Source organism: Dermacentor silvarum, chromosome 5, assembly GCF_013339745.2.
Source record: "Dermacentor silvarum isolate Dsil-2018 chromosome 5, BIME_Dsil_1.4, whole genome shotgun sequence".
Lineage (NCBI taxonomy): Eukaryota > Metazoa > Arthropoda > Arachnida > Ixodida > Ixodidae > Dermacentor > Dermacentor silvarum.
The window spans coordinates 119,454,001-119,473,138 of NC_051158.1; the positions used below are offsets into that span (position 1 = coordinate 119,454,001).

Here is a 19,138-nt window from a genome sequence, read left to right on the forward strand (position 1 = left end):
TCCATATAAATTATAGTAAACATTCACCTAAAATTAAAATAGTAAGCATAGTGGACATAGTAAGCACGGACCATGTAAACCTGTAAATACCTCACTGGATGATCCCGAGCACTCGCTTTCACAACGCAAGCATTGTGAAGAACGCCGGCAGCGGAGGCGAACGTTCGTACAGCCGCGCGATTCACCGCAACTCTGAAAGTTAGATTCATCATCATTATCTGTCTATTTTTATGTTCACTACTGACGGCCTCTGTGAGTGATCTGCGATGACCTCTGTTTCTTAACTCTGCAACACTAGGGGCGCAGAAAGGCGGCCCGGCAAGGCAGACAGCGCCCACGAAGTTAGCAGCCATCCCTGGTCGCCCTTATCATTGCACCCACCCTTGATTACCAACAATTAGATATGGCATGCGGGCCCCATAAGCGTCAGCCGCGCACAGTTATTCACAGTTACGGCAGGGCTAGAGGAGAAGACGCGTTCTCTCCTTCCAATTCGCGTTTCATTACGTGACCTACAACTAACCCGAATATTGAGCGCGTGGGAAATAATGCCCGTCAAGCCGCCATCCTTTTCGGCTCACTGTTACGTGCTTTTTCCCGCACCCACAGGGTATGGGTCGCTCATGTATATGGCTTTTGGATTTAATGCGGAACATCACGTCGACGACAACCGCGACAATTTGCCCGCGGTGTCGATATAAGTGCTTTCGCCATAAAGCTAGAAATAGAAAATCGTTAGCAGAGCGTATATATATATATATATATATATTTCGGAAAGCTGGTCGCCACCCCCCCCCCTCTCCCCGGAAAAATGAAAACTTGCCGCCTATGTTCCCGCTGGCCTTCGCTTTTTAACGGCCGGCTTTGGGCAGCTGATTATTTAATCTAGCAAGAAATTACTAACCACACGGATTCATATCATTTTCAACTGTCTAGATGGTGCACTTGAATGGTGCAGTAAATGGTTAATGAGGCTTCGCACAACTGCATATAAAGGCATGAATGTTTCTTGTCACTCTTTTACTCAGAGCACGCATGCTTACTTCCTGGACAACATGCGATTACCATTTGTCGACCGTTAACAATTACCTTGGAATTCACGTACCCTCTAATAGCACCTGGAATATGCATGTCGAACGCGAGACAAACGCAAAGCGCATGCTCGGTTACCTGCGTCGAAATTTTTTAACAGTGCCAGACTCCCTGAAATTAACGTTATACGAATCCCTAGTGCCCGTTTAATAAGAGCGCCCATACGCCATATGGAACCACACTAAGGCCACTCCCATTCTAACCCTGAAAGCCGTTTGGAATCGCACAGCCCACTTCGTCTTGTCGCATTCTTCACGTCATTCCAGTGCCACTTCAACGAAGAAAATCCTAAACTTGCCTGACCTTTCCGTCCACCGTAAATGCCATCCCTTCAATCTGTCTCATTAAATCAAGCATTACAATATTGTTTTGAATAACGCTCTTCATCATCCAACTTTCAAATATGATGCAGAACTGATAACTGTTACTGAGTGGCCGGACCATATTTCGCACAAATAGTTATAATGATTGTTTTTCCCCAGAAAAAGCATCGCATGGAGCCGCCTTCCCGCCACCATTGCTGTCATAACTTGTGAATACATTCGAGCCTTCAAGGTGATAATAAATGAAATTAAATTAAATACCTGATGATTTTGGGAGCATGTTCTCTCGGACATTGGCATAAGGACGTTTGTGCAGCTGTTGGGGGTATAAAATTTAAACAGGACGATTTCCTTGGTAAATTCCGAAATTTTATCTGATATCATTCCTATAGCCATTCAAATTTCTCAATAGTGACTCCGTTTAGACTCAGATAATCTGTTTCTTAAATCACCCAATTTCTGGCCAATCCCCCATACTGAGTATGAACCACTCTCGAAGGCAAGCAAACAAGCAAGCAAACGCCTTCACTGGGGTTTGAACCTATGCCGGCGAAGCAATCTGCATTCGGGCCACTTGGGACAACTCAGCCATCACGCAAAGACACTGGTCGTCATATCGAGTGGAAAGGTTTGCGCTCTACCCAGACTCTGAGAGCAGTGGCATCGGCGCATCTATTTCGGCGGCCAGGAAGCATCAGTATGTAGTGGACAAGGAATATATTACGTGCATCGCACATATAATTGTATTCACAAGGTGGTGGGGTGAAAGTGTGCAATTCTTCTTTGTCATACTCGGGAAAAAATGGTGGCGGGACAGTAAAGGCGTACAGAACAATAATAATGATCAGCGTAAACATGGTGCATCACATCAGCGCCGGTGCATACCGTTTATCATCAGCTGCTCGTGTGCAACGTGCTATTTCCCTTCTCTCATGTTAAAGGGATACGGACACAAAATCTGAAAATTTTACGAAAACGTTGAAAACGAATCCTCAGTGTGCGATTACACCGAAAAGAACTAGTCACTTAGCTAATTTTATAGCCGATGGCTTTATTTTTGGCGTTTTCGTGAGCAAGCGCCTCGCCGCCCGACCCGCGGGAGTTAGGCGTGACGTCATTTATTATAGCCAGCCGGCCGGGCGCGGTCATTCGAAGCGCGCCGACGCCGCCATCGCGAGCATGGATTCGAGTTCTGGTGCCAATACCAGCGATGAGTACACGTCTGAAGACGAGGACCATTCCAACTTGGCAAGAAATATTACGTCTACGAGCCTTCCACGTCAAGCGAGGAAGAAGAGCTGGCGGCCGTGGAAGTGCTGGTCAGGTTTTCGTCGGATAGCCAGCCGGCCGGGCGCGGTCATTCGAAGCGCGCCGACGCCCCCATCGCGAGCATGGATTCGAGTTCTGGTGCCTCTACCAGTGATGAGTACACGTCTAAAGACGAGGACCATTCCAACTTGGCAAGAAATATTACCGCTTACGTCTACGAGCCTTCCACGGCAAGCGAGGAAGAAGAGCTGGCGGCCGTGGAATTGCTGGTCAGGTTTTCGCGAACCGTAGCGCGAAGATTTCGCTCTGCACCAGACACTTCCGCAAGAATTATTTTTCATTTCCTCTGTAAACTTGCTTTTTCAAGAGCGCACGCTGGCGAGGCAGCTGCGGGGTACTTCAGCACTGCGTGGATGACTGAATAGTAGTTTATGCCGTCGGCGTGAGCAACTGCTGTGAGGTATCAGTACCTCCGAGACTCTCAAGTCCAGTTCGCCAGCCGACCGACAGATGGCAGCACCTGTCTGGCGTTCTGTCCAGTTTTTTCTGATTTTATAGCGTGTTGAGAAGCCGAGCTGTATGTGTATTGGATGTCGTGAGTCGCCCTCGCTAGCCTTGTATTGTTTTAGTATGCTTTGCCAACATTTTTAAAGACATTACTGCCTTCGTGCCCAGCCTCAGGCATCTCGGCCCAGCCTCGCCCTCACACTGCTCAAGAAGGCTGCAAGTGAACGAAAATAGTACCGACATCTTTTCGCCTCCTCTTTTCCAACACGCCGCTGATCATTTCTGCCTTGCGTTTTTGTGAGAAGACCGATGGCACAGCGTCAGGCAAGCATTGCCTTTTGAGCGGCATGACAGGGCTTTTCAGCACAGGCGGGCTGGCCACATAATCATCGTCGACGAAGTGGCCCGCACAAATGAAGTCATTTTTGGAGGTCTCCAGGCTCTGCGTGATGACTAACAGGCACGTATCCAAAGTTTGCGCACCTTCTCGTCTCTGGGAAACGTGTGCGACGGCGTGTCACGACCGACGGTGCTGTTATAACAGCAATGTCTGGGGATTTCCTTACGCCTCGACGAACGCGTCAATACCGAGCGACGGCAGCGGGAAGGCGCATGTAAGACGCACCACCTGCGTGGAGCGCCGACGGGGCTAATGTTTCGGACGGACCACGTGCGAAGATCGCCGAAAGGGGTTAACCAAACGCTCCAAGGGACCAACACCCCTTGAAACACTACGTCAGCTGTGGCCGACCTTGGCCGCGCGCGCGCGCGCGCGGATGAGTATTATGACGTGAAATTTCAGCTTCTGTCGGCGGCAGCCTGGAGGCAAGGTGCAACAGAAAATCTAAAAAAAAGATGTTTCTCGTTCTTTTTTTTCAAAGCAGCTTGTTGTATTCGTCATTTTCAACAGTTCAACTTTTGTTCCGACGCAAAAAACCACCCGCCAACTTTTGTGTCCGTGTCCCTTTAAAACTGACCGTCTCTCGCCACGGCCATATATATGTACGGACCGCAAGAAACTGTTTGCGTCGCCACGGTACGGAAAGAAATGTGCGTCCTTCAACAAGCAACAACCAAAAGAACATTTATTATCAGGAAGCAGCGGCTTTTATAGACCGCATTGCTAGTGCCACAGCGGCGCTGTAACTGCTGACGCTGCCTAAGCTGGCGAGCTATCTTATCACACAGAAACCAGTATTCTTTGTGCCCTGATCTTGTGCTGGTCGTCTTTCCGGACCATACACATGACACGTACTCACATACGTCGAAAATAAGGTAGTTGGCCGCAAAGCAATGTCAAAAGCATCGGAAACATCAATGCCACCAGCAACGTCACGAAGACAATGCACCGTAGTTTAGACAACACCTCCCAGAATTCACAGCCTCCAAATGCCTTTTGTAGGAGCACTGAAAATTTATCGGCAAAATGAAATCTATGAAATCTTGTAGGTATCACTGTTCCATTTCGCTCATGACATCAGTTGTATTTATTTATATATTTATTTATTTATACATACTGCAGCCAAACTTTTTCTATAGCAGGAGTAGGAAAAGAATAATGAATTATACATATACATTACAACTTTGAAATAGCAGTGAGAAATTCATCTAAAGGGCAGTCGCGTACATTTCAAGGCACACCATTCCAGCACTGAATCGTGTGAGGGAAAAAAACTGTACAAAAACAAGTCTGAACGAGAACTGTACGGAACAATGTTTAGAGCATGATATTGTCGAAGTATTCGAGGGGGCTGAAAATGAAATGTAATCTTGAGAAGAACAATGTGGTGAACTTACATAACTGTGGAAAAACTTTAAACAATCAAAGTGGCGACATTTCTGGAGTATGATTAGATTCAGGTCAGAAAGATTGGAACAGGGTGAAAATACCTATCATCACGACGACAGATGAACCTAACAGCTTTTTTTCTGTACTGACTCTAAAGCCATGATGTCTCTTTATAATGGGGATTCCATGTGAGAGAGGCGTACTCCAATATCGGACGTATTAGTGTTATGTAGGTTATCAGTCTAGTGTGTTTTGGTGCGGAACGGAGCATGCGCTGCAAATAACCAAGGCGTTGAAGGGCTTTTTTGCATGTTAGTTCAATATGCAGAGACCAAGATATATCATGCGAGAAAAGAACTCCCAAATATTTATATTGGTTAACTCTGTTTAGGGATTGACTGTTAAACTGAGTATATGAAATGAGATATAGAACGACGCCTTGAAAATGATAAAAGTACACTTTTGCTGAAGTTGATGATCATCTGCCACTGTTTGCACAAGCTACAAAAGCTTTCAAAACAAGTGTTAAGAGCTAGTAGAATGTTAGGAGCTAGTAGTAGTAGTGTTAGAGCTAGTAGTGTAGTGTTAGAGCTAGTAGTGTAGTGTTAGAGCTAGTAGAGTAGTCTTAGAGCTAGTAGAATGTTAAGAGCTAGTAGTAGTAGTAGTAGTAGGAAGAACTAGTAGGAGAAAGAGAGTAGAAGATTTAGCCTCAGAGTTGATTACTCTCAAGGCGGGGACATTTGAAATGGCCCATCGTTCCTGAAAAGCAAGAAGCCTTTAACACAACAACAGCCTGCTCATCATGCTGCCCTGAATATTGATTCACATAAAACCAAATACAAAAACGGTGCAAGGAAAGGTAAGACTTTAAGGTCATCTGAAATGACAAGCAGCACTTACATCGGGCGGGTATGTGTGTGGCCGTTGTTCTTGTGAACGGTGGAAGCAAACAAAAAATGCCACAATTTTAAAGAAGTTTAAACATTGACCACAGCCTCACCTCACATGGAAAACACCGGAGGAAACAAAAATTACCATATTTCACCAAGATTATCTCGACCAAATATATTGAAAGTGTAAAATTTTGAACCTCCTTGAACAAAAACAAGTGAGAGGGATTCGCATACAGCGTTTCGCCGAAAACAGCGACTCAAATGTTCCATAAAGCTGTACATTTTAGCAAAATATTTATCCTGCTCAAACCTGGGGCGTCTTAGAGTGCCAAATTTGATCCGTTAACGTAGCGCAAATTCCCCAATAGGAATTACTCTCAGGTAAGCAAAGTTACCTTTCAAATAGTATAGCAAATACTTCATTTTCTTTTTAAATTTCTCACTTGAAACTAACGGAACATTCAACTGGTTACCCTCGATGCTCTCTAGAGCACTCTAGAGTGCTCCGTGGTGAGGTTTACATTCAACTGACTGAAATCGAGCAGTTGAAACACACTGGCCTGGTTTATTCCGAGCACCACGCTCCAACCCGGAGTGGTGTTAGGCGCGTCCACCTTAGAGCTGGGAGCGCGACCGAGATCCGACAGAATCCCAATCACGTAGCAACTTCGATTGCCTTGGAGCCCCTCGGTCGTTCAGCTGGGGCGAGGCTTTCTTCTCCGGCTCCAATCTCGAAAGGGCTCCGCATAGATGTCAACTGAGTTGGAAATCTGTAGGAACCAGTCTAATGGCATCATGTTACACTTTTTGTACGAGAGATTCTCTTATCACGCATAAACCACCTAACCGCTGTGTTCTTGTATTGTTCCCCGTAGTGAATAAACGCAGTTTGAGGAAATAGAAACAAAAAGGAAAAGAAATTGCGCCAGAACTCATTTCCCGATGACCTATTAATCAATAAATCAATAGAACTTTATTTCATGAAGAGAAACTGCATATACGGTGATTATTTGGACCGATAGCCTAAAGTGTCTAGTGGCCGGTCCAATGCGTTGTACAATATAGAATGTACAGGTGAGCAAAGAGGATACAAAAAGGAAAAATGATCATATCAATACATACATATGCACCTATACATTTACTATTCTAATATAATGGTAGTTATTAAAAGGAAGACAAACAAAATCGAATCAAGCAATTTCAACTAACATGCCCACAGGTTTACATATCTTGAATTGATAGCAAAAATGATTTGCATGCTATGCTGAAATTACGCGCAGTTTTATTCTCAAGGGGGATCATGTGCCACATTTTAGCTCCATTAAATTATATTAGTCTTTCGCCATAAACATTATGGCATTTTGGCAGATTGAATTTACCGTTTGAAGCATATCGCGTATTGCGTATAGGATTGGAAAAAAATCGACAGGCAGAGGTGAATTTTTAGGGGTATCCTATTTATTGAAACAGCAATTTTGTAGTCGCGCAACATCCGAACTGAAAGAATTCGTTGTGATTGGAAAATATTACCTACTGGTTCACCTTGGCCTATGATTCTCAATATTCGCTGTTGAAGTCGGTCAAGAGTTCTTATATAACTATTGTATGTCACACCCCATAAATTCAGGCCGTAAGTAATGCAACAGTGACACAATGAGAAGTAGAGTGTACGAAGTATAGCTTATGGAAAATATTGGCGAGCTTTTGTTAGAGGTATAGCAGCCATAGGCTACTTTCAAGAGTTCTTAAATAACTATTAATTGTACGCCACACCCCATGAATTCAGCCAGTAACTAATGTGACACTGATGAGAAGTAGATTGAACGAAGTACAGCTTGCGGAAAATATTGGCGAGCTTTTCTTAGAGGTATAGCAGCCATAGGCTACCTTCGCGCATACATTCTGCACTTGCTCATGCCACTGTAAATTCTCATCAAAATGACCCCTAAGTATTTGCGAGAAGGTACTTGTTCAACAGGAGCGTTGTTTACTGATACGCTAAAAAATGCAGTATGCACGATAATGCGAATAGTAGTCGAGTATTGCAGCGACAGACTATGCTCCTGAAGTCCAGTTTGTTTAACGCGCGTTGTATTAATTCTGAGACTCGTTGATACGGATGTGTGCCACTTACTCAAATATTACCCACTTTGCTATGGCTTTCACTTTCCGAGGTCGCCCATGAGCATACAAGGGCATGACGACAACTGCATGAACTGACGCAATGATGATGGAATCAGGAAGAAGGAATGATCGTTGGAACGACAAAGGCGTACAACAATGATGGTATGACGCCAATGACATGCCGATTCTTCTTATATTATAACGCTGGTATAACGACGACGACGTGACGACAACGGTATGACGACATCCGGATAAAGAAGCCAAAATGACGACAATCGCATGACCAAGACGGCGTGATGACGATGTAATAACGACGGATGATTGATGGCGTCTGTGTGACGACGACGCATTGACGACGATGGCATAATGACATCGACGGCATAATCACGATTGATTGACGACAGCATGAATACCATAGAATGAAGAACAAAAATGGCGTCGATAGATCAACGAAGTTAATATCATGACAATGGCTAAATGTCAACGTGGCGATGGCGGCATGATCATAAAGGTATGACGGCTAATGCATAATGACGATGCAGTGACGATGATGGCAAGACAACGGTAGGAGGACATTGGGACGATCACGAGTGTATCACAACGATGGCGCGACGATGGCTGTATCACGAAAACTCTACGAAGACGGTGGCTTTACGACGACGTCATGACGAGAGTCGCATGACGTAGCTGGAGTTACGATGATGGCACAACCACGACGGCCTCGCGGCGCTGGTCTCGCAATGGAGGCATGATAGCAAATGACAGGACGGCACAAGGGCGCCATAAGCACGTTTTATGGATGACAGTATGATTACAATACAATGACCAAGAAAGATTGGCGTCGATGTAACATAGAAGGCGGTATGACGAAGATGACATGAATACAATGTGATTAATGTTACTGAAGCGATGGCAATTAAAAACGACAGCGTGACGCAGATGGCATGACGACGACTCTGTGACCACGATGGCATGACGAGAGTCGCATGACAAAGCAGGACTGACGTTGATGCAATGACAACGACGGCATCACGAATCCGAGTACATACTTAGTGGACCAGGCTGTTAGCCAACTTAGACATCTGAGTTGGAGCAGAAGGTGTCACGACGACAGTCGGACGACGAAGCTGGAATGACGGCGATGCAGCAATGCAGTGATTTACCGATGCAGCGACCACGACGCCATGACGACCACAAGCCCATATCTACTGACCCAAGCTATTAGACAACTTAAGCGACTCGGCTGGGGTAGAAGGCGTGAAGACAACAGTATGACGAGAGTAAGATCACGAGGCTAGAATGATGACAATGGATCGACCACGAAGGTATCACGACCATGAGCACATACATAGCGGCTCAAGCAGGTAGACAACATGGGTTACTGGGTCGGCTTAAGAGGCTAGATAGATAGATAGATAGATAGATAGATAGATAGATAGATAGATAGATAGATAGATAGATAGATAGATAGGCTGAAGTAGGCAAATAATGCTATTCGCAATAATAACGTGGTGGCCTTCACGGTAGGAGAATGCTGCAGTCGCAGTAAATGAGTTCCGAGCCAATGAAATTGCTGAAGTATTCTAACATTATTTTATTGCGGTAGCACATATGCAGACGCTCGAGGTGCGTTCCCACCGTCTCTGTTGGCACAGGCTATGTCGTGATGTGCTGCTATGATAGTGCATGCGCCGCTGGCCAACATCACCCAAACGTCTCCAGGTGTTGTTGCGGTCGCACACAGAGGGTTGAGGTTCTCAAAAGGTGCGGAGTACGTTTGGCTGCACAAACGACGAAGCGAAGTGGATGCACCGCCAACGAACCACTCTATCTGCTTGGTAGCGCAGTCAGAACAGCATTCCGCTTTTAGCGGTAGGCATGAGCGTTGTATGCATAAGCTATGTGCGCAATGTGTGTGCGTTGTGTGAGCATTTTGTGCATGACCATTGTGAGCATAAGCGTGCTAGCATTCCTGCTGAGTTGCTGTGTGTATGCACTGGTCTGAGGGGAACGAATAGTATGCGTCAAGCAAATATTATCCAATATTTCACTGGGTGCTGCATAAGAGCTAGCTGCATTCCGTCGCTCTTGTCTCGTACAGCAGAGAGGTGTGACGCCGTCAACGCCACTAGTGGCGCTCCTCAACAGGCCAGCGTTTTGAGACGCCTGGCAGCTGACCAAGGATCTGTTTGTCTAAAAGCGATTGTCTGGCCTGCTGCGTTGCACTAACAGGCTGCACCGGTGTCTAGTGAGAACAGCGTCGCAGGAGTTTGAGCTCAGTCAGCATTAAACCATGTCTTCACTGCCAAACTTTGCCTGACTCACTTCTCCTGCTATTTGATAGCAATTAGGCAACCAGTCGCTTCTGCGCACGCACTATTTAAGATATTCTTGTTAGGGCAAGCACTTCTGCGTTCGAAGAGCTATGGTTACTATGCGTAGTTGGCGAGAAAGTTGCCGTTCGGCCGCTAGGCACCTCTGGAGGTGCCCATTATACTAGGCTGCCATTTTCGTTCGCTGAACTCTGCGATAAATGAGTGTCGTGTGCAGTCTCAGGTGACGCTGTAGTCCCTGCCCTCCTCTTAGAAATGATCATCAATGTCCAAATGCACATGAAGACTCCATTGAGAGCTGCCATCATATGAAGCAATCCGGTGTAGTCGCCATAATTGTCTCTGTAGTACCCTGCGAATTAGGAAACAAAAACAAGACATCACAACACACAGAGAACATAATGAATACGGCGTTTGAAATTTTAGGCTACTGACAATAAAAATACGAGTTTAACCTGAGGAAAAAGAAATAGGAAAGGTCACGCGGCAATATGCTATCTGCTCCGCGATGGGAATAAGGCAGCAAATTTTCGGGGAAATTCAGCTATGATCGGGCTAGACGAGACGAGAAGGAAATGCATGTTCCCCCTTGAGCGAGAGTATATTGACGAATATTCTATTTTCATTGGATCTTAGGATTGCAGGGCAACCGCTGAAAACACTACCTTAATTTTCTTACACAAAATCTTCATTGTACCCGAAAACATGAGGCTACGTGTACAGCCCGCGAGAAATTTTTCTTTCTTTTTTTGCGGCCCCCGCGATTTGTATACATATCCTGGTTAGTTTTCAAAGGAGCTGAAGCCAAGAACGCGGTTATCATTCATCAGAGGGCCTCACACGTGCAATCTTACAAGGCACGTCACCATTTGTGCAGTCCATCAGGACAATACTGTCCCTGTTGCACGTAAGGGGCGGCCATTTTGACACGAATAAAGACGCTGGTTTGCTTGCAGTGTGTGAACAAATACTTTGACAGCAACTGGGATAAGATGCAATTAACTGTTTGCTCAGCACTTTGCTACGTTTCCTACAGCTAACTTATTCTCGAATGAAGTGCGCTTACCGTATATATACTTCAGCATATGGAGGCTAAAACTATGTGCTGATGTACACGGAAAATAGACAATTCCGTCAAGTACAAGCAGTTACATTGCAAAACAGCTTGCCAGCACACCATTTAATTGTACTAAAAAGCCCTGTAGAAAGTGGCCTAATCTTTCTGCCTTAAACTAATGGGGTTAAACATCGTAATTCAGCTGTTGACCCACTGGGGTAGCTCAGTGTCTGTGGCGTTCCGCTGCTGAGCTCGAGGTAAAGTGTCCATGGCTACACCTTGCCAATATGGGCGGACTTAGAAAACACTCGCCTTCCATAATTTGGGTGCACATTGAAGACCGCCAAATGGTCAAAACTCAAAGGAACGATGTATTATGACTTGCGTGCTAACAGATTCTGCTGTTGCGGTATGTTATCACCTACCGTTTAAATAATGTCTTAACGACGACAGCAGAAACACGTACACATTTTTAGCAGAAGGAAAAATGAGTTGTAATGCGACTTACCGATCAGTAGTGGACGGATGAGAAGAGACACACCTGTGCAGAAGAGCACACCACCAAAAACCACCGGTAACGTGTCGATGCCGAAGTCCTTGGCCAAAGCAGGCGCTTGCAGACACGTTCTTGATCCGTACGTGGCCCCCACCAGGATAGACGCGACAGCCATTTGTGGTGATGTATTTGCCCAGACGAGCCACTCGCAAGCGAGTCCTTGCACCACATATCCGAGCAGCATGATTGATTCTAAGGACAACGTACGCGAATCGATGGCGATACCCACTACCGATCTAAACGCGATGTCAGCTGCCGATAAAGCTTGCAGGAAATACACCGCATTCGAGGGATGCAGGCCTCGGTCACTGGCAAGGTCAGCCGTAATCATGATGTAGGTTCCCGCAGTGAAGAGTACGACTGCGAAAGACAGTGCATAGATAAAGAAAGTCAACGTGCAGAATTGCCGTGTCACTGTGGGGAGAGTAAAATTTAGTAGAGCCTTCTTGGCTTCCATCCGCTTAACGGAGCTTTTCTGTGAAAACAAACCGGTACGTGAGAAGTTTTCCTGCCGTTTAGCAGAAGATTCTACCGGCTGCTCAATGTTTGAACGTTGATTTGTGTAAGGACCATCCCTTTTTATCGTTTTTGCTATGTTGACGTCATCGTTTACAGGCTGAATCGAAGTGCACGCTGCGCTTGTTTGATCCTCCTCAATAATTGTCACTTTCCTTTCCATTTTCGAGTTGGTTATCCACTGTGGACTTCTAAGAATGATAACGGCTGGAATCGCATTCAGGAGAATGGCTCCGTAAAGAAGAAACGCTCCACGAATCCCATATGTTGTTCTGAATAACTCGATGAGTGGCGTGATAATGACAGAGTCCAAGCCGAACACTGTAAAGACTAGGCTGCTCGCCGTCGCTCTTCGCTTCTCAAAATGTTGAGCAAGCAGTACGTTCGAAGCAACGTACAAGCCGGAAGATGCAGCGCCTGCAAGTAAACGAGCAGAGATTAGTTGCGAAGATGACGCGATGTGTACTAGTGCAGCGAGATAAAATATGGGAAAATCATCACAAATAACTATGCTCCATCACGCAAGTCGTTTGCAGTGCTTTCAATGATACGAGGCGTACAAAGGTATCTTTGTAAGCAATATATAGTTCCAGATAAAACCGTGCGGTTAATTCCGGGAATAAACGTTTTTGTGCTGTCTGCACGGTACCTTACCGGCGATATGTGACATATGTTAGTCCCTTTAAGTATGCACGCCTCATACCGTTTCTTCAGCAGGTACTGAGCAGACGACGTAGCGAGGATTAACACAGTGCCATTCCACCTTCCTATAGGGTAAGGAGTCCTACAGCTTCCACGGTGTCGGAAGGGACTTGTGAGGTAGAGTATAGGAGTGTGAGTATAAAAATTTTCGAGACCGAATCGAATACGAATCGAATAGTGCGAAAAGTGAATCGAATTTATTAAAATTTCGAATACTTTTAGAATAGCTTTCGATTAATAAACACCTTTATTTGTATAATTATTGTAAACAAAAATTGACATCCCAGTACACACTAATTTCACAAGTTTCGGTGATTACACTGCACATTATGAAGTACACTTCATTAAAACCTCGAATTAAGGAGTGCAAGCAAATTATCAAATTTATGCGGAGCGTCCACGGTTGTGCATTATCAGAAAGAAGTTTTAAAAGGCTGTCATCTGAGATCATTAGAATGTGTTTATATCATTGATGCGGGAACGAATTGTTTACTGCAGTAATTGCAAGGCGCAAAAAGCTCCTTTTCTCCAATTTAATATTTGTTGCAGATTCTGGGGCCATTACATGCAATAATGTTTCATTCAAGCTCCTTTGTACTTATTCCCTGAATACACAGTTGCAGACTTCAATAATCAGTACCAAATTATACCCATTGCCGAATGTCATGTCTGAACGAAATATGAGTGCGAATGGCTCAGGTTTACCTGGAAAAGACTAGCCCGAAGGTCTACTTACCTTACCGTTTTATATGGCCGCAGTGACAAGGGCGAGAAGTGCTTGGTTTCTGCTGCACGTTCACGTTCAATTATGCACTGTTGGCAATTTAAAGTATTCGAAAACTATTCCAAAACTATTTGAAATTGCGAATAGTGACTATTCTTTTAGAGGATCAAGTCGATTACGATAATATTCGATTCGTTATTTTAAAATGTTCCGATTTCACCCACACCTACAAATAACAATGATTGAATCGTGGTGATAACGTTCCAAGGCTATACCAGCCATATGAGAAAACCTCGTATTGGAAACAGTTACCTACCTGAGGCTCTTTGGCGCAAGAAAAAAACAATACATTCTGGTGTTTTACGTCACAAAACTACGATCTGATTATCAGGCACGTCGTAGTGGGGTGCTGCGTATTCATTTTGACCACATGGGGTTCTTTATCGTGTACCCAATGCGCGGTACACGACCATTTTTTTGTATTCCACCCCCTTTGACAGGTGGTCTCCGCAGCCGGGGTCGAACTCGCGACCTCAAGCTCAGCAGCGCAATGCCATAGCCACTGGGCTACTGTGGCAGGTAGCGCCATATTCAACGCGACTGCTTGAATCGCAGTTCGATGTGCTGAACAACAGACTGAAAATCCGTGTCTTCGGATTATCGTCTACCCATTCTTAGACTAGACAGGCTGCTAAAGATAACTGTATTTAAACTGCGATCACGATCCCATCTTGACGTTTTCGAAAACGTATAGAATACATTTCATGTATTGGAGCCCTGAGTTTCCCCTCATCGTTCCGCAATTATTTACCACAGACATTTTATTAGAACTACATGGAAGTGGAACGACGCTAATAATTATCGAAATATAGCGTTGTCCATACCTAAATATTTTGTGCCGAGCCGAATATATTTTGTTTTTTCAGTACGATTGTGACGAGGTCTCTGTAAAGCTTATGAAATCCCTATATGCCTGGTAAGATCGGTACGCATAGCATTTACAACGATCAAGTACACACAAGAACTCTTCAACAGGGGCGTTAGAATAGTCAGATGCAAATTGCCCGAGTTTATTTATTTACGTGGCAGAGTATGTTAGGTACTCAGTGGTAATTAAAGGGGCCACGACACCGTGGTCCAACTATTTTCAGTTTAATATCGTAACTGATAGTGGAGTGCTCAATATAGTTGTACACACAAGGAGTGGTGGCTCAGTGCACATTTTCACTAAACATTTTAATTGATATCACTGCTTGTAAACCCCGCCTAGCAAACGTCGCAATGGTGTGACATCTGGAATGTCCTTCTGTGTCGGCTTAAAAAGTAGCACTGGATTACTTTCTTAAGGAAGAAAAAATTATCTGGAAATGAGGGGCCACTGCTCTCGTTTGCTTTGGAAGAGTTCGAGACATCATGAAACGTCAAGCTCCGTACACTCTGGCAGCCAACTACACCCCAAGAGCGTCGCCGTTGAATTGTGCTCGCAATTGCTTCACTCGCGTGATAAAGCAGCAGGAAACCGCCCAGACGCACTTGTAAGCACAAAACGACGCATGCCAATGCAAAACGACGTTTGACGTAAATATTGTTTGCCTGCAATCACTTCTGATGTATGCAGCACACAGAAACATGTCCTTAGCGATGTGCTTCTTTTACCTGAGGGAGCTGTTTCCGGGGGTGCCTATATTGATTTTGTCACAACTCCGTGTCGCCAGAGTGCTTTAAGGTTCAAGTGCGACATAAAAAATTCAAACGCAATTTTCCTACTGCACCGCATGCGCTCGAATTTTGCGAGCTTGCTGTGCGACGGGTAATGCTAAAGGTACGTGCAACGATTAAATCATGTCGAACGTTTGGTGTTATGGTATCTTTAGGCAACCCTCACAATAAGTATTCTTACAAAAATGCGCGCTGATAATTATGCTGCCTTGCATGTGATTTAAGTTTTTTTTATGCAGTCTTAATGCTGATTTCAAACGGAAAACATTCGCCTTGCATCACATCGTCTGTAATATGTGTCTTATGCTGCTTTTTCACATTGAACCCACACAGGCAATTTGTCATATCAGCACGGTGTCATCTTTACATTATTATCGGAAAAATGATAAACTACAAATGCAGGTTGGTATGAGATTTCTCATAGTTGATTTTCTACGTAACAGTTATACCTGCTTAAATGAGTAACCACCTGAGGGAACAATTTGGAAGTGCCAATTTATTGGGAAATTGAATTCACTATTTTGTGTTTAACTATCAAGTATTAAACGAACGAATAGTAGAGCCGAGTGTATATGATGTGATTACTATAAAGTCAATTTGGTATGAATGCTTTGTAATAAAGTAAATATTCCACGATTATAATAAAGTAAATATTGTACGATTACCGTGAAGAATTCCAAAGAAAATGGTGATAAAGAGAACATTATTCGCCAGGTAGCATAAGCTGACTACAATTCCTCCCAAACACGAGCAGAACAACAGCACGGCCCGGCACGAGAAACGCTGGCAGACGTAGCCAGCTATTGGACCTGCATTGAAGAAAAAAAAAAAACGCAACACAACAGTAGTCCATTTATCAGTGAGAGCATGCCTAGCTTCTTAGAAGAGTGATTCTCACCTTTTGACAAAACATGACCGGTCTGCATCATACCTAAACATGCGACAATGCCATGCAAGAATACATACTCCCATTTGAACTTTCAGTTGGTGTGCAAATGTACAAATTTGTAAGGAATTGCTCATTTAGCGATGGAGTGCATAGCTACTCACTTAGTTCAGGGCTACAAACACTTCGTGCCAAGGGCGATGTCCTCGTCCAAGAACTGCATCTGGCCATAAAGTTAAGCCTTGACGGAGTCGTCAACCTCACGGCAGGGCATATGTAGTATGAAATACTTCTGATGTCTCGGCGTCGCTCAACATAGGCAAATTTTTTCTAACATTAATGGTATCTTCGAGTGGTCGCATCCATCCCCCGAAGCGGAGTCGTGCAGATCCGGCGTTCCCTGAACTCAGAGGTAGAGGACAAGCGCGCAAGCCGAACGTGTGACTCGCTCTCGGAGGAGGAAATGGCAAATGCGAAACCACGTGACTACTGCTAACGTCCGATGTGTCGCCTATCCAAAGCTAAACCGGCGGATGCGCCGGTGGGACGACCGTTCATTGAGACGCCAGCATGCTGTGGCCTAGGTTGCCTAGGCTACGGTGGACCGTCGCGAAGAACGGCGACGCTGTGCTGCGATGACGTTGCTGGAAACGCTCTCATCTCGACGACTGCTACCATGACAGGGCGCGATCGAAAAAAACCAGCCGAACGCAAGGCGCGCACCCTCTTTCAACCAGCCGAACACAAAGCCGCTCGCGAGAGCGGTCTAGAGCACACCGAAACCACCAGCCGTAGATGTCTTTAGATTGGAGGCGTATTAAGTGCATTATTATGTGCCATATTATGGTATAAGGAATTCAATACTTAAAACCACACTTTATTGCGGAGCATGAAGCGAAACTATTCTTCTAGCTATTTCGTGATAACCGTTGCGAAAAAAAAAATGTCGCAGTTTCACCCGAAAGGCAAAAGCATCAATTGCGATTGCAAATTAGTAGAGAGCTATCCGGAGTAAGTATAGAAGCTTTATCAGCTGGTATAAACTTGGACATGCAGCAGCCCCAGCGACGCGCACAACTGTTGTTGACGCCGTCGGCGTTTTACCCTAGTTCGCACCGAACGCGCGCGGCGTTGGGCAGTGTTGCCGGTGCCTCAGGAGGCTGCTCGGAGGTTTTCGACGAGATCAGAACTGCACACTCGTCGAGCAGCGTCGGAACTCTTTTCCGCCTTGTCGCCTCGCAACGTTTTTATATATATACGCATTTGGTGCCGCAGCTAAACGTCACCTTTCCTCCCTACCTCCTTCCCGTCCCCCCACGGCCTTTCGCGCGACGGAAGATGTCGCGTTTGCTCTCCCACGTGTGTTCGCGCCACCTGAAAGGGTGCGTCCCTCGCGCGCTTTCTCTCGCACATACAGCATACGGCGCGCGGCGAAGATTTCATTGCCGTTGGACTCTGTACGGAATCTCACGGCGATGGCGACGGCGAAGCCGACGGCAGAAATCCTCTCTGAGTTTTCATATAATTTATGTCGCAATAATTAAGTTTTGTTGATCACGTACCTCCTAAAACTGTGAAAGTACCCGGCAGGGACACCGGCCACGAAGCTTCTTCTCTGGTCGCCCCAAATGTCTCCACGATTCCGTAGAAGAAGATGCCGGCCATACGTGGCGTCGCCATGGCCAGAAACAGCACCCAAGCACAGAAGAAAGCGGTGATCCAGCTCCACCGAGAGTCAACTCCAAATAGCGGGACATCCTTCAGCGGGCGTGCACTCACCATGACTCTCGCAGCACGATACACTGGCAGGCACGAGTATTTCAAGTGCTGGAGCACTTCTGCTTCGCACCCCGCCACTAACCCCTGCTAGTTGACGAGGCTTTTTCTATATGCCCAATGTTCACCGTTGAGTTGTCGCATTGGCATAGGAAACGCTTTAATGGCTGATCATTATCCGACCGGTTCAGAGGGCCGCTGTGCCGCTCACAACTTTTGTTTTGTACGATGCGACGCGAAGACAATATGTATGCCAACTGCGTGCAAGGCTTTTCTCCCGGTTATTGGTACAATGAAAGTAATAAAAGGAATAAGAGGGGACGCGCTTGTGAAACAGCTGCTGCTCTTAGTGCGACGACAAGCTGTTGCCAACTGATAACGATACTATAAAGTAGATGCTGAGGGCTCACGCTGCCTTATCGCTGCCATTCGCGGCCAAAACACGTACTCGAAGGAGAAAAAAATAGTAAAACGCGTCTTAAGGCGAGAAATGTTTTGCTGACCCCATCAACGCGATAATGATAAGCGAGGTAGGGCAAACACTGGCTTTTTGCTAACACACCACAGTAGAACTGCTGTGCAAATTCTGCCACACAGTTTTAGCGCCAGCAAAAACAAAGTGTAGCACTTGGTTTCACAATCTGCCTTGGCAACCCTTGTCCATACTTCGTTTTTTGGCAAGTCGGACTTGTCTTACGTGAGGCCTTAGCGCGTCGCTTGCAGGAAACGGAGGTTTATTCCTTGAACTTTGCTGCAATAAATCTCCCGAGTCGGCATTCGTTCGCCTGCGCATACCTTTGTATTTCTATACCTGCGCATGTCATGAGCAGCTAATAAAAAAAATGTCACTATTTTAGGGCTACTCAGGCAAT

General features: G+C 45.4%; 1 protein-coding gene across 3 annotated transcripts in view; it reads right to left on the bottom strand.

Moving 5' to 3' along the window:
* Nucleotides 1-18,535, bottom strand: part of LOC119453747 (monocarboxylate transporter 12) — a 125,619-nt gene extending 107,084 nt beyond the window's left edge. Inside the window, exons 1-4 of one of the 3 annotated variants that reach the window (XM_049668411.1) lie at nucleotides 18,053-18,531; nucleotides 16,270-16,413; nucleotides 11,896-12,876; nucleotides 10,474-10,682 (exon numbers count right to left, since the gene is read on the bottom strand). In XM_049668411.1, the coding sequence (XP_049524368.1) occupies nucleotides 10,489-10,682; nucleotides 11,896-12,876; nucleotides 16,270-16,413; nucleotides 18,053-18,272 (1,539 nt within the window). In that variant the 5' untranslated portion in view covers nucleotides 18,273-18,531 and the 3' untranslated portion in view covers nucleotides 10,474-10,488. Of the gene's footprint in view, nucleotides 1-9,755; nucleotides 10,683-11,895; nucleotides 12,877-16,269; nucleotides 16,414-18,052 lie in introns of those variants that run through there. The other 2 variants (XM_037715810.2, XM_049668412.1) reach the window with 2 other exon arrangements.
* Nucleotides 18,536-19,138: the final 603 nt, after the last annotated feature.